The following is a 14601-nucleotide window of genomic DNA, read 5'->3' on the forward strand; positions in this document are numbered from 1 at the left end:
GGGTTTCGGTTTTTTTTAAGATTTAAATTTACGTTTTCGTTGCATTTATGTGCTAAAAACCCTTTAATACATATATCTTTTATATTATACTTTTGACAGAGTCAAATTTATATATTTAAAATATTTTTCACATTGAATATAACGATTCTCATATATTTATTTAAAAATATTATAATATCATCACATATTAATATTTTATTATTACAATCAAAAGATATTAAAATTGTGACATGACTACTCATATTATATTATTAACATCATAAATTCTTTATTTTATAACTAAAATTTTAGTGCACGGTTCCTAAATTCAAATTTTTTTTTTACTTCGAAAACATCCATTTTTTAGTTATCGGTGTTTTTTAAACATAAGAAATTCAATTTTAATATGAGGAATCATATTTCATGTTGGCGCCTATGTAAAACCTTAAGAGAATGCAAGTTTTGTGTTTTTTTCAATTTCAGGTATTTTTTATTTAATTTTTAAATATAGTATTTGTGTTCATCTGATGTGTATAAACTATTAAGAATTAATTGATTATGGGTTATTTGGTAGAATTATAATTTGAATTAATTTTAGAAGAGTAAAAAATTTCATATTTTTCTTATCTTTAATATTAATAATGTTTTTGAAAGTCATGTTAACTAATTTTTCGGAAGTTATTAAACAAACCAATCATAACCTATTACGCTTAAAATAGCATATAATATGCATGGTTTAATTTATTTATTTTTTGCTAAATAATGCATGGTTTAATTTTAATATTTATTATCATATTATTATTGTTATATTTACTTTTATTATAAAATGTAAATTATAAAATAAAATAAATAAGTTTTTGAAATTTATGATATTAATTTTAATAAAAAATTATTTAATTCTATTTTTTCAAATTTGTTTATTAATTTTGTGATCCAAATATGTTTTTGATATAAATGACCAATGGAGTAGGTTTTAGCGTTAGATTGTTTTTTTAGAAAGTATTAACCAATCAACCAAACAAAATCATGGTTTGCTTATAATAATATAGTATAGATAGATAGGTTGATATTATTATTTTTTTAAATATTTTTTTATTTTTTTCTTGATTTATTAAATATATTTCTGTTATATTATAATGTGAATTACTAAAATTAATTTTAAAAGTGTTTGGTTTCTACAAAAGAGGTAAGAAATAATTTGAATGCAATTAGATATTAAGTTGGATAAGTATTCATACAGTTATATTAGATACTTAATTTATTTTTATTAATAAAATTATATTTGTTTACACTTTATTTTGGAAGGTGTTATCATAATTTTTTGGAAATGTTAACCAACCAAACAAACGAAACCTTATTTCACTTATAATAATATAGTATAGTATAGATAATTACTTTCTCATAAATAATAAATACAATATCCTTTAAATAATGGGTTTCTTTCATTCCATAAGATCATTACCTAGGAGATGTCTCGGAAAATCTTTGATAATCACCAGAAATATCTTACATTGTATCCATGTTTATTTATTTTGATGTTGATTGTTTCCATGTGTATTGCAATTTTCTTATATATAATAATTAATTAATGTATATCATCAAGATTCAAGACCACCAGCTGTATGGCGAATATTATTGTTGAAAACTGAACTACTTTAACAAGAAGCATGATTCTCAAGTAATAAGTGCGCCAACGCCAATCATACTTGACACCCTTCACTACCCTTTATCCGTTACACAAAAATATTTTACACATACACATACATATCCCTCTCTATTTCTATTTTCTGCAATATCATGAAGCCCCTCCATCGTTCCAAGAATCACCATGAGGTACCTTTTTCTCAAATATGAAAATGTACACAACACATGTAACTGCTTTATGTTGACTGTTTGTTTGTGTAGCTAAGTTTGTTTTGTAATCTTTTGTGTTTTGTAGCTTGGTATGGTAGTCAGGAAATTGTTGCATATTAGAGATAAGAAGAAACATGATCACATTGATGATGCGGTGGAGGATGATTTCCATAATACTGAATGTGATACAGAAGGTTTTGCTCCTAGTTCATCGATTGAATTTTCGGTTTCGGGTTTGTTTTAGTTTTGGTTGTGATCAGTAACTGAAATTGTCATAATTTTCGTGTTGACAGAAATTTGTGTGTGGCCAAGAGAATCCAAATTTGAAGATAACGAAGGCGAGTCCGTCGTAATTGATCCTAACGGTAATGTATGAACATTCCAAATCTTTACTTTTTTGTGTTTGTGATTCTTAAGTTGGATTTTTAATCAGTTCTAAGAATGGGAGTAAGTGTGTTGGTATTGTTTATTTGACTTTCGGGTTTTACATGTGTTGCTTGCTTAATTATAAATGCCAGGTAATGTGATGCTGGAATAACTTTATGATGTCTTTTAGGTAGGATCAAAGATTAAAAGATCATTTGTTCCATGCTTATTCCGTACATTTAAAAAACAGAATGTGAGGCATAAGGAATTGAGGTATTTTGATATCATCGTGCTTTACAACAGCACAAGTCTTACTAAATTCAGTTTTGATATTTTACAATCCCTATCAAAGTGTTGCGGTCTTCAAACTTTTGCCAGCAATGCGAGCAACTATCTTTCTAGACAACAGTTAGAAACCATACATGTGTCGCCTCTTTTGCACTTGTGCACATTCTAAATTATTTGCCTCCTTTCCTTGATTGAAAGAAATGTATTGTAGTTGCTTCTTTAGTTTAGAGTGCCTCATGTTTAAGTACATTTATATTTTAAATAACAGTTATCTGTCGAGAATCTTACACGGAGTGTATTATTCACTAGCTCCCTAAATTTAATAAGTAAGATCCTTCCCTGCATAACGACATATGAGATCAAACCATGCATATTAAATGTCTTAATGACCCTACCAATTGTACTAACAAAAATATGATCTTCCTGGTGGACTAAACTTGTATTTGGGACAAATAGCTGCAAGTCCTAGCTTGGTTTCTTTATGTATTAGCTTTACTGTTGGCCTTTAATATGTATTTTGACTGCTAGATTGAGATTATTTCTCGTTGTTATGGTGATAGAGGGGAGTTTGTTCCTTTCTCTTTGATTGCCTTAGGGTATGCCCTAGTATTTGTAAGTTTTTTTCTAGTTAATACATTTATTAATTACCAAAAAAACTTGTATCTGGGTCAGTTAATTACTGCACTGTGAGACTAAATAATGAAAGCTTAATCCAAGCATACTTGGTCAATCAGGGTAAATATGTTGGCTTGTCAATGTGCATTATATATCCAAGTCCCAAACTAAAGTTGTTTCTGCCGTTTTCGTTATTGAAATCCTAGTTGCAATAGGAACATTGCAGTCTTCATAATATAAAATATTTATTTTGGTTTATCACTGTCCACTTAAGCTTAAGGATTCGCTTCCTAGATCAAGAAGACGAAACTCTGAGACATTCAGGGCACAGTATATAACTACAAAAGAACTGAGGTACGCTTTCTTATCCCCCAATTAAGTTGATAAATGATGAAATTTTTTTTGACTATTGTAAGTAAAACATTGATTATTACAAATTATTCCAATATCCCTTTTTTAATGCAATTATCAGAGTATGTGCTGGTACGTGGAATGTTGGAGGTGAACTTCCAACAGGTGACCTAAATATTGAAGAATGGTTAGATATGAGAGAACCTGCTGACATATATGTCCTCGGGCAAGTATTGCATTTATTTTTTTGATATTCAATTAATCATATTAGTTTTAGTGAAGTTAAACATATTTGCTACTAATTAACATCAGTTTATTTCACTGACAATACTGATACATATTTGTACTGGATTTGGGCTGGATTTTAGGTTTTTTAACTGGGTAGAGCTATTTACATTTGATGCATGATAAATCTTTCACTGCCTCTCTGATGCACACACATTTACAGGATTACCTTTTCCAGTTGAGTGTCAATTTGATTTTATGATTTTGTATGCGTAAAAATAGACTAGTTAGCTGCCACATCTGTTTTCTGTAGTTTTCAGGAGATCATACCATTAAATGCTGGCAATATCTTTGGTGCTGAGGATAGTCGTCCTATTCCAAAATGGGAACACATCATTGGTGAAACACTTAATAAAATTCAACCTGTAAAAGCGAAGTGCAAATGCTACACTAATCCTCCTTCTCCATCAAGATTTAAGCAATCTAAAGATTTTCCCCATATAGATGATGACGTAGTGCTCGAAACTGATAGTGATGAGCAGGATGAGATATATTCGTCGACTGACGAGTCCAATTCTAATGAGGACGGAAATGAACTAATTACAGGGCAAGAGGTGCTTCCATCTGTGGGCGCTTCATCCCCTACTTCTAGGGATAATTTAAGTAAGTTAATTGACAAACAGTTACCGAGACATCTTAATTCTCCAAAAACATTGACTAGGCTAAACTGTCTCCCAACAGAAGATTCTGAAGTAAATGCACAAGCATCTGTTTTAAAACGTAGCAATGGAATAAAGAAAACTCTTAGCAAGTCAGAAATGGTGGGCTTAAGCTGGGCTGAGCCACCATTGGATCTTTTGGCTCAGTGTATTTTAGATAGGACTGATTCACTTAAATCCTCGAACTCTTTCAAAGCTTCTAAATCTTTTAAGGTGTTTGATTCTTCCAAGTCATCTCTAAATAATGATGCTAGAGTCCAGTCAGATGCAGCTTCTATCTCAAAAGTTGACATCGAATCGCTTGTGAATCGGAAGAGAAAATCCCACTATGTAAAGATAGTAAGTAAGCAAATGGTTGGTATTTTTGTCACTCTATGGGTCCGCCGCAGTTTGCGAAGACATATCCAAAATGTAAATGTGTCTACTGTTGGCGTTGGTGTCATGGGTTACATAGGCAACAAGGTCTGTTCTCTTATCACTCCGTCTCTATATATTTGTTGTACTATTTCTAATATTTAAATTTGTTTCTGTTTTTAACTTTCGAGTTCTCTCTCTGCTGCTTCCAATTTTAAAACTTTTCTTTCATTTATCTATTATTAATGTTATTAATGCTTGAACCTTGTGTTAAGTAATGTATAGAAGTCCATCCACCGGTGTATATGACCAGGTGGTATCAGAGTAATAGATTAAATTACTTCAGGATGAACAAAATACCTGAGTAAGCTATACTAACACTGCCTAATGGACTATCTTGTTGATCACAAAGTCAGCTCCATAACCATTAGCCTAGCGGACTAGCTTGGTTACAACAAATTCAACTCCATAACCATTAGCCTGATGGCTAGCTTGGTGCCCACTGACATTGAGTCAAACCTGTAATTGCTGTTTTTCAATATTCATCCCGTTAAGTTCTTAGTGGTAAAACATATGTGACGACATCCCACTGGAAGATTCTTAGTTTTAACTCAAATTTCAATAACCTGTTTGCGCTATTACATTCCATCGTACCTGAACTATGTATTTTTATCTAAGAGTGCTTATCATACCTGTATTATTATATTAGAATCACCAAATTAGATTAAGATCATCTATCCCTACATACTTAAGGTCTACGCGGTGCATGTAATGGGACTGTTGCACTGACATTTTTAAGTTGTCTATTCTTAAATGGCTAAAGTCCTCGCATTTTACTCTTAAAACTTGTTCCACCCTGGTATAGTCGGGTTCCTGGGAATAGCATAGCGGAAATTATTGTAGATGGTTCTTGTTAAAAAAAATGACAATTTTGCTTGCACTTCCTGGTTCTGTAATTAGTAGTAGCAGTCTTGTACGCTATGTTTGTCTTCTTTTTAATAATGACATCTTTTCTACTTCATTTTTTCTTTCACAGGGTTCAATATCAGTCAGCATGTCTATATACCAAACTCTTTTCTGTTTTATATGTACTCACCTTTCAGCTGGTGAAAAAGAAGCTGAGGCAATTAAAAGAAATGCTGATGTGCGTGCTATACATCGTAGGACCCATTTTAATTCCTTTTCAAGCATTGCTCTTCCTAAAAGCATTCATGATCACGAGTGAGTTTCTAGATTCCTATTTGATCTTTTTTATATCTTTGTTCCAATTAACAAAACAATGTTTAGCCTATTAAAGAATGCAAAAATCTCTTATGTGGTTTTGGCATCACTGAGACACTCATGACAAGTAGAAATTGCTTTCCTAGTCTATCCTGTTCCTTCTCACGCTATTGCGATTCTTGCAAAATCCTTGTTTATTTCATTTTTTAGAGATGTTAATGACATGGTATTTTCACAGCTACTCTTGAACTGAAGCAATAGTAATACATAAATATATCAAATGCTAGCTCTCGTAACTCAAGCAAGTTGAGTTCGACACTAGCACCTACATAACTAAATGAACCTTGTAGAAACATAAAGAAAAAATATTTGTCTGACTTTAGCAGATGTAGGTATTCTCAATTTATAAATTTCATTTTGATGCTTGAGCTAATTTAACATTTTTACTTGGTAGGAGAATTATTTGGTTAGGAGATCTTAATTATCGCATAAATTTGCCCTACGATGAAACACGCCAGCTTATCTCCAAAAGGAACTGGTCTGAGCTGGCTGAGTATGACCAGGTAGGTGAAAAATGTGTTTGCTCCTCTTTACTTTTATTTGAATAAAATTATAGAACAGTCATTTGTTTAACTTGCAACTTCATGACTTTGTAGTGGACTATTCTGATCATCTCAGAATACAATTGTATTGGCATTCTGGATATTGTAGTTTAAAGATAGAACAAATCTACTTTATGCTTTATCTTATCCATATGTTGTCTGAATCAAAGTTTTGCTAGTATTGAAAAATTCATGGTTACATGATACTCTAGTTAAATGGCGAATTACATTACCCTTCTTCCATAAATACCACAGATGTTAGATTAACCAAGGAAAAATGTGACATTTCATTGGAACTAATAGATTTTCTATTAAGATATAATTCTTAGAAGAAACATATACTGTATGATGTTTATTTTCAAGATGACAAGAGGCAAACAAGGCCATATGTTACATAACTTAATTCACATAGTTTTGGTAAATAATAATCCATCTTTATGGGTTCATCCCTTTCCCACTTCCATTCAAACAAGTTTAGCCTAGTAGCTAGTACAGTTGTTTTCTGATACTGTTAGTTGCTTGTATATTCCGTTATTCATATACTTTTAAATTTTTTAATATATTAGGGCATGATGATATATGATTCATGTCTTCTGTCTGTCGTCTTTTATAAAATGCTGATATATATATATAGTCGTCTTTTATAAAATGCTGATATATATATATAATATTCTTTCCTAACCGGGGTTTTTGCGGAAACAGCTTTTCTACTCTTTTAGAGTTAAGGTCTGCATATGTTATCCCCCCCCTGCTTTACGAGCAGGATAGGAGTATGTTTGGTTATGCTGTCATCATCTTATGTGGTGCATCAGGTGCATGAAATCCTTTTCTCACAGTGTGTGTATTTATCTGGAATGTTATAATAAAGGTAAATAAGACAATTAACCAACACTATGGAATTATTGGTACTGATTTTGGTTCATCATAAATGTGTGTGTTTAAAATTTAACAATGAAACCTTTTCAAACTTAATAAAGGTACAGGTTTACGTTTACTGAGACAATGGTTCTACGCTATTTTTGTTCTGTTGATATCTTGTGAATATGCCTAATTTAATAAGATCTTCTTAACTGGCAGCTTGCTCGAGAATTTAGAAGAGGTAGAGCATTTGATGGATGGTCGGAAGGTACTTTAAACTTTCCACCAACTTATAAGTATGAGTTGAATTCAGAGAAGTACTATGGAGAAGATCCTAAAATTGGTAGGCGAACTCCAGCATGGTATGTAAGATGCTTCATTTTATACCTTGCTATAATAGATGGACTCTTACATGATTATCTTGTTACATAAAATAAAATGTCTACCAGATGGTAGTCATTGCAGCCTCATATTTTCCTCAATATTCCCCGAAATTTCTTCTCTTTTTCATGTTTATTATTCATGCATCCTAATTCTGATTATCTCTGTCTTGTTCATTGAGCATTATTGACTTCTTGCCCTTGTAGCATTTCTTTGTAATTGCCACTACTATTGATCTGTATGCCGTATGTCTATTTCCAACATCAATCAAAAGTCTTAGGTGTAGTTAGGTTATTGTTCCGAATGACCAAAGGAAAAGGCACAAATAGTGGCGGTGATAGACTGATAGTTACATTACATGCGCTTTGGATAATGAATATTTGCATTTAGTTTAAGTAATTGGCTGTAACCTGCAACCTGCAAGTATATTGTTGTTGGCTATACATGATTTAACCATTACTGATCTAAAAATCTAATGACTCAATTTCGTTTTATTCACTTGGTATGGCTAATTTCAAACACCTGACTGTATTACAAATTATTTCGTTCAGGTGTGACCGCGTCATATCATTTGGGAAAGGGATGAAACTAATAAGCTACAGAAGGACCGAGCACAGGATTTCTGATCACCGACCTGTGGCTGCTACATATATGGCAGAGGTGGAAGTTTTTTGTCCAAAGAGGTTACAAAAGGCCCTTTCTTATACTGATGCCGAGATTGAACATGACGAATCTGTTGCCGCCATGGCATTTGATGGTACTAGTACGAGTAAGCTAGGATCAGGACAAGCAAGTAATTTACATTAGTCTTCTGTTTTTTTAATTACAAGAATGATCAAGCTTTTTGAAGTCCAAACAAACAACTATTAAACGTAAATATATCCATAATAATTGGTTTATGTGCAAGTTCTAGCTTAATAGTCAGAACAGGGGAACTGCAGTCTCTAGTAATTGTGGTGGGTGTGGCCTGCTGGTGCTACAAATACATTACCACAAACAGTGGCGGACGCAGAAAAGTTTTTTAGAGGGTTCTGAAAAAATTTTCGTGCCAAATTTTTTAGTGTAAATTTTTTTATTTTCATTAAATTTCAGGAAAATTAAAAAAAACATATTAAAAATGATAATATTTTAAAAATAGTCTCTATGCATCACCCCCTATCATCCTTAGAATATCTAACATATATAAATTAGAAGACTAAGGGGGAGGAAAAAATTAAGACAGAGAAAAAAAATAAGGAAAACAAATGAATGCATAAGTCGAGAAAAGCATATAGACAAGAAGGGGTTTCGAACCCTGGTGTCCGGCGAAAATAACACTACTTAAAACCATCCAACCTATAAAAACTAGTCATGAATTGAGCCTATTACACCGAATATATTTGGAAATTTAGGGGGGGCAGGGACCCTCCTACACCCCAGATCCGCCTCTGACCACAAACACAACACAATTACTACAAAGCATTGTGTGTGCACGGGATTCTTGTCTTTCTTTTTTTTTTTTGAAGCAAACGTAATTAAAATCCATTAAGAACAATCATTATGCAGTACATGATGAATTAACTGAGGTGGATAGTCAACCCACTCTCTCAGGTCAGACAAAGAATGTGTAGCTAACAAGTGTGCTACACTATTCGCAGACCTACGAACTAAGTTAAATAGCACATGATCAAAGTACTTACTTAAATCAATAATATCCGACACAATAGTATGGAAATAACTAGCTCCTTGCTTGCCTTTACATGCCTCAATCAGTTGTTGTGAGTCTGATTCAAAAATGCAATAATCCGACCCCAGACTTTTTGCCCAAAACAAAGCTTCTTTTATACTAAGGGCCTCCGCTTCGTTAGCCTTCCAGTTCCCAACAATACGACCACTTCTTCCTCGCAAAAACTGACCCCCCTCATCCCGAATAATCCTTCCTATCCCAACATATCCCTCTATACTCGTTCCAACATCAACAGTTACCTTCTTCCAACCTACCGGTGGCTTACTCCAAACCTGAAGTCCAGCAGTAGCTCTACATACATCTTGCCTCTCTATCACTCTGGCTTTCCTCCATTCTGTAAGAAGATTCAACGCAGCTTCCTTAACTCCAAAAGCAGAACCATTAGCTTGATCCCAGACCCACTTATTCCTTCGATTCCACAAGCTCCAACAAATCATCTCAACCATAACACACTGATATCTGGTTACTGTTTGAAATAATCGAACCATCATTTCAAAGCAAGATTTATTTTGCACTCTCACCACTTGCCTCAGTAAACCAGCTAAAGCCCACACTGTCCTCGCAAAACCACACTCAAACAATACGTGCATATCGCTTTCATAATCATTTTGACACCAAGGACACCTAATCTCCACCTAAATCTGCTTAGACGCCAACTTGACAAGGGTTGGTAAACATCCATTACACACCCTCCACAGAAACGTAGCTACCTTTCCTGGGATTTTTAATGACCACAGCTTCCTCCAAAAACTACTATACTCCATGTCAGATCCACCTTGAAGCTGCTTATACATGTTTTTAACCGTAAACAAGCCTCTCTCCTCCAACAGCCAGAACCAAGAGTCCTCCTTTCGCCTGATGGGAATCGGAATCCTGCAAATTAACTCTCGATCTCGACTATTAAAAATGTCGTTCAGAATATCATGATCCCAACCAACCCTGTCCTCATCAAATAAATTCTGAATCTCTATATTCTCTAGCTCAGGAACAACACTTGTAGATAAATAACCGTTCTCGATACAGGGAAGCCAAGGCACTTTCAAAACCTTCGTACTCGTACCATCCCCAATACGCCTACGACAACCCATCTTAATCGCTTGCTGAGCTGATAGAATACTCCTCCACATATAGCTAGGATTTGCTCCTAACTCAGCGTTCAAAAAATCCACCTGTGGAAGGTATCTGGCCTTAACAATTTTTGACACTAGAGGATTCTCCTCGTTTAAAATCCTCCACCCTTGTTTTGCTAACATAGCCGTATTAAAACTCCTTAACCTCCTCATTCCCAACCCTCCACTATATTTAGGCACACTCAACTTATCCCACGACATCCACCTAATACCTCTACCATTCATCCATTTTCCCCACATAAACCCATTCTTTTTTTTTCAATAGCCTCACAAACACTTACTGGAATTTGGAACAAATTCATTAAAAAATTCGGAACAGCCTGTGCCGCAGTTTTCAGAAGCACAATCTTACCCCCTTTTGATAATAATACATTATTCCAACCTTGTAACTTCTGACCCACCCGATCAATTAGGTCACCAAAAACTTCATTCTTGTTCTTCCCCACAAACATCGGCATCCCTAAATATTTCCCAGGTCTGTTAACTTCTTTCACTTCAAGACTTGAGCACACCCTTGATCTAACCTCTACTTCTGTATTAGGACTGAAAGTGATATTTGACTTGAAATAATTGATGGCTTGTCCAGAAATCTCCTCATACCGTCTTAAAACCCCTTTCATAGTAGATGCTTCTACTTCTGTTACTCGAAAAAAAAATAACAGTCGTCTGCAAACAGAAGATGAGAGATAGCTGGAGCTCCTCGCGCTATAGCAACACCATGAATCAAACCCACCTCTTCATGCCTTCGGATTATTGCACTCAAACCCTCAGCGCATAGGATATATAAATAAGGTGAAATAGGATCTCCCTGGCGAAGTCCTCGTTGAGGAAAAATCTCGCCAAAAACCTCACCATTCTGGAGAAAGCTATAAGTCACACTACTAACGCAGGTCATAATCCTACTAATCCAAATATTAGAAAAACCAAACTTCTTCGGCATATTTCCAATGAAACTCCACTCAAGCCGATCATACACCTTTGATACATCTATTTTTAACCCTGTAATCCCTGTCTTTCCTTGCGTCTTCCTCCGAATATAATGATTTATTTCATAAGCAATTAGAGCATTGTCCGTTAACATACGACCTTCTACAAAAGCACTTTGCTTATCCGAGATAATTGAAGTTAGACAAGGCTTTAAACGATTAGTCATAACCTTCGATAAAATGCGCATAAGCACATTACAAAGAGAGATAGGTCTTAAATCAGTCATCTGTTGAGGATTTTTTACTTTCGGGATCAAGCAAACTAACGTGCGATTTATTCCTTCTGGTAATTCTCCACTACACAAAAAATCCTTGCAAAAACGAAACACATCAGAACCCACAATTGACCAGTAAGTCTGAAAAAATGTCGGATTTAATCCATCCGGACCAGGCGATTTATCTGGGTACATAGCGAACACCGCAGCCTTAACCTCTTCTTCTCTAACTGGCTCTAGCAACATATGATTCTGTTCTTCCGAAATAGTTACCACATTCTCCCCATCTGTCAAACTACCATTAGATACCGAAGATTGAAATAACGATGAAAAATACTCCACAACGATCTTTTGTATATCCCCCCTTTCCTCCTTCCACACTCCATTCACATCCTTTAACCCCTTAATACTATTATTCCTTCTCCTATTCGACGCATAGTTATGAAAAAACCGCGAATTCTGATCACCTTCTGCCAACCAGAATTGTTTAGCCCTTTGTTTCCAGAAAATTTCCTGCTTTTCTAAAAGACAAAGATACTCCCATCTCGCTGCATTATACTGACTAACACCTTGAGCATCCCTTCTAGATCGAAAAAGTTTCATCTGATTTCTCCATTTAAACAAATCGTCCCGCATACTTTTCACTAAACCACCCCCCCATTCCTCAAGCTTCATACAACACCGAAGCATTTTGTCCATAATACTGTCTCATACTCCAGCATTCCAACAATCCTTAATCAACCCATAACAGTCTTTTTCTCTAATCCACATGTTTTCAAACTTAAAACGCCTCCCTTTCTGCACATATACCTTTCTATTGAGACTCGGAAAAATTGGAATATGATCAGAAGTTGATACATCCCCAACCTTAACAACAACCTCTGGAAATAAATTTTTCCATCCCTGGTTAACCAAGCATCTATCTAACCTCTCCTGCACCCAATTCTTCGTTCCTCTAGACTTTTCCCAAGTGAATTTATCACCTTCAAACCCCAAATCTATCAAACCACATCCAATAATCATATCTGAAAAACCTTTTAGCAACCCTCGTGGATGAGGACGACCTCCTTTCTTCTCATGAGCGAATAACATATCATTAAAATCTTCAATAGCACACCATGGTATTGAAGATTGACCCTCCAAGTTTCTAATCATATCCCACGAATCCCTCCTCCTTTGGCGTTCTGGATACCCATAAATACATGTACATCTCTACTTACCCTCTTGATCATGAGAAACTTCGAAATCAATATAGTTATTACAACTATCCAAAACTTGAACCCCTCCATCTATTTTCCACAGCAACGCAAGACCACCCCCATGACCTTGCACATCTACAGCATGATAACTAGAGAAACCAATTGCTCTACATATATCAGCAATTTTCTTATTTTTAACTAAAGTTTCAGAAAGAAAAACAATACTCGGCCTATATTGATACACTGTTTCCTTAAGAAACCGAATTGCACGAGAGTTGGCCAGCCCACGGCAGTTCCAGGCTAAAAGACTCATAATGTCTGGCGGGCCTGAAAACCAGAACCCGCCATATCCAAGTTTTTTGGCCCAATTGCATTTTGTGGCCCAACAGTATATATTTCATCCAGCCCACTATTAACATCCCGAGATTCTATTTCTATCCGCTTCCTTTTCGGGTCAATTACAATATTATCCTTTAAATTTAAAATCCCATCAGTTGCGTCTCCCCGCTTCTCATGTCCTTGATTTACTTCATTCAAAATCCCCTTATCTCGTGCAACCACCTTGATAGACTCTTGATCCCCTGAAACTTCGCGGAATACCCCCATCAACATCCATGAATCTCTCATCCACCTTCCTACCGCCGTATGCAGTGTTTGACGACCCCATACCGATATTTTTATTAGCCGACCACCGTGTTCCTCCTTCATTACCAATACGCAACCACCTTGCACCAGGACCAGCTTTATTATTACGATTTGGAGCTTTAAGCCACGCACCATATGCCCTTTCAACAACTTTCTCTGGATTCACATACACAACATTACATTCCCTCTCTAAATGACCTATTATGCCACAAACAAAACAAAAAGAACTCATCCTCTCATATTTAAAATTTATCCAGTTCCAAGCATTACTGTCCCTCTTCAACTTCATTCTTCGTTTAAGAGGTTTCTCAACATTCAGTGCGACTCTAATTCTAACATACTCCTTCCACATACCATTGAAATTAATAGGATCCGATCTAATATATCGACCTATTGCATTCCCCACATTTTTTAAAACATTCTCGGATATAAACCCCTTCGGAATATCATATACCTGAATCCACATATCCGCTCCCTGCAACTTAACATTATGAGGGTCTTCATCTTCAACTAACTGATTACAAACCAACATATTCTGTTCAAAAGACCAAGGCCCCCCTTCCAAAACCCTCTGCATATCCAGGATGTGATAAAAGACAAAAGAGTATTGAAACCCTCCCAATTCATGCACTTCCATTCTTTCTTTTGGCCTCCATAATGAAGCCGTCATATCCTGCATCGCCTTAAAATTGATATTCTTTTCTGTTAGAAACTTCCCAATCAAGATGTAGGTCTGATCCTTCACTATGATTTCTTCCCCCCAACATCCACCCCTCCATCATGCTCGTCTTCTAAAGTCATCCTCGCGTACATATCTTCCAATGGTTGATTCGTCCTCTCCATATTTCACAATAACAGAAATAAAATGAATAAAAAGAAAAAGAGAG

At 35.1% G+C, this 14601-nt stretch overlaps 3 protein-coding genes across 7 annotated transcripts; 1 reads left to right on the forward strand and 2 right to left on the reverse strand.

The window, feature by feature from the left end:
* The first annotated feature begins 1529 nt into the window (after positions 1-1529).
* On the forward strand, positions 1530-8712 carry LOC141705703 (type IV inositol polyphosphate 5-phosphatase 3-like). Of its 5 annotated transcripts, XM_074508590.1 has the most exons (11): positions 1530-1812; positions 1919-2027; positions 2127-2203; positions 3377-3456; positions 3575-3679; positions 3992-4341; positions 4420-4859; positions 5788-5972; positions 6427-6535; positions 7652-7794; positions 8365-8712. In XM_074508590.1, exons 1-11 carry the CDS (start codon positions 1777-1779, stop codon positions 8618-8620), a joined length of 1890 nt encoding a protein of 629 aa, XP_074364691.1. In that variant the 5' UTR covers positions 1530-1776; the 3' UTR covers positions 8621-8712. The 5 variants fall into 5 exon arrangements, with proteins under 5 accessions (XP_074364691.1, XP_074364690.1, XP_074364692.1 ...); XM_074508589.1 differs by having other exon boundaries at positions 1533-1812; positions 3992-4859; XM_074508591.1 differs by lacking the exon at positions 1530-1812 and having other exon boundaries at positions 1961-2027; positions 2127-2198; positions 3992-4859.
* Positions 8713-9337: 625 nt separating this feature from the next.
* On the reverse strand, positions 9338-10129 carry LOC141705705 (uncharacterized). Its single transcript, XM_074508594.1, has one exon. It carries the CDS (start codon positions 10127-10129, stop codon positions 9338-9340), a length of 792 nt encoding a protein of 263 aa, XP_074364695.1.
* A 2449-nt stretch (positions 10130-12578) lies between these two features.
* On the reverse strand, positions 12579-14384 carry LOC141705706 (uncharacterized). The gene is made up of 3 exons (XM_074508596.1): positions 13631-14384; positions 13091-13396; positions 12579-12973 (listed from the first exon to the last, which is right to left on the reverse strand). The coding sequence occupies exons 1-3, from the start codon at positions 14382-14384 to the stop codon at positions 12579-12581; spliced, it is 1455 nt and encodes a 484-aa protein (XP_074364697.1).
* Positions 14385-14601: the final 217 nt, after the last annotated feature.

The sequence above is a fragment of the Apium graveolens genome, unplaced genomic scaffold (genome assembly GCF_009905375.1).
Source record: "Apium graveolens cultivar Ventura unplaced genomic scaffold, ASM990537v1 ctg925, whole genome shotgun sequence".
Taxonomy (NCBI): Eukaryota; Viridiplantae; Streptophyta; class Magnoliopsida; order Apiales; family Apiaceae; genus Apium; species Apium graveolens.

Bases quoted from the DNA above. Each gene is read 5' to 3' on its own strand.
- LOC141705703 (XM_074508589.1), top strand. From the start codon at position 1,777: ATGAAGCCCCTCCATCGTTCCAAGAATCACCATGAG. The intron at 3,457-3,574 runs GTACGCTTTCTT...TGCAATTATCAG, and splicing joins ATAACTACAAAAGAACTGAG to AGTATGTGCTGGTACGTGGA. The intron at 3,680-3,991 runs GCAAGTATTGCA...TGTTTTCTGTAG, and splicing joins GCTGACATATATGTCCTCGG to TTTTCAGGAGATCATACCAT.
- LOC141705705 (XM_074508594.1), bottom strand. From the start codon at position 10,129: ATGCACGTATTGTTTGAGTGTGGTTTTGCGAGGACAGTGTGGGCTTTA.
- LOC141705706 (XM_074508596.1), bottom strand. From the start codon at position 14,384: ATGACGGCTTCATTATGGAGGCCAAAAGAAAGAATGGAAGTGCATGAA. The intron at 13,397-13,630 runs GTGGTTGCACGA...TCTGGTTTTCAG, and splicing joins GGGATCAAGAGTCTATCAAG to GCCCGCCAGACATTATGAGT. The intron at 12,974-13,090 runs GTAAGTAGAGAT...GTGCTATTGAAG, and splicing joins AGTTTCTCATGATCAAGAGG to ATTTTAATGATATGTTATTC.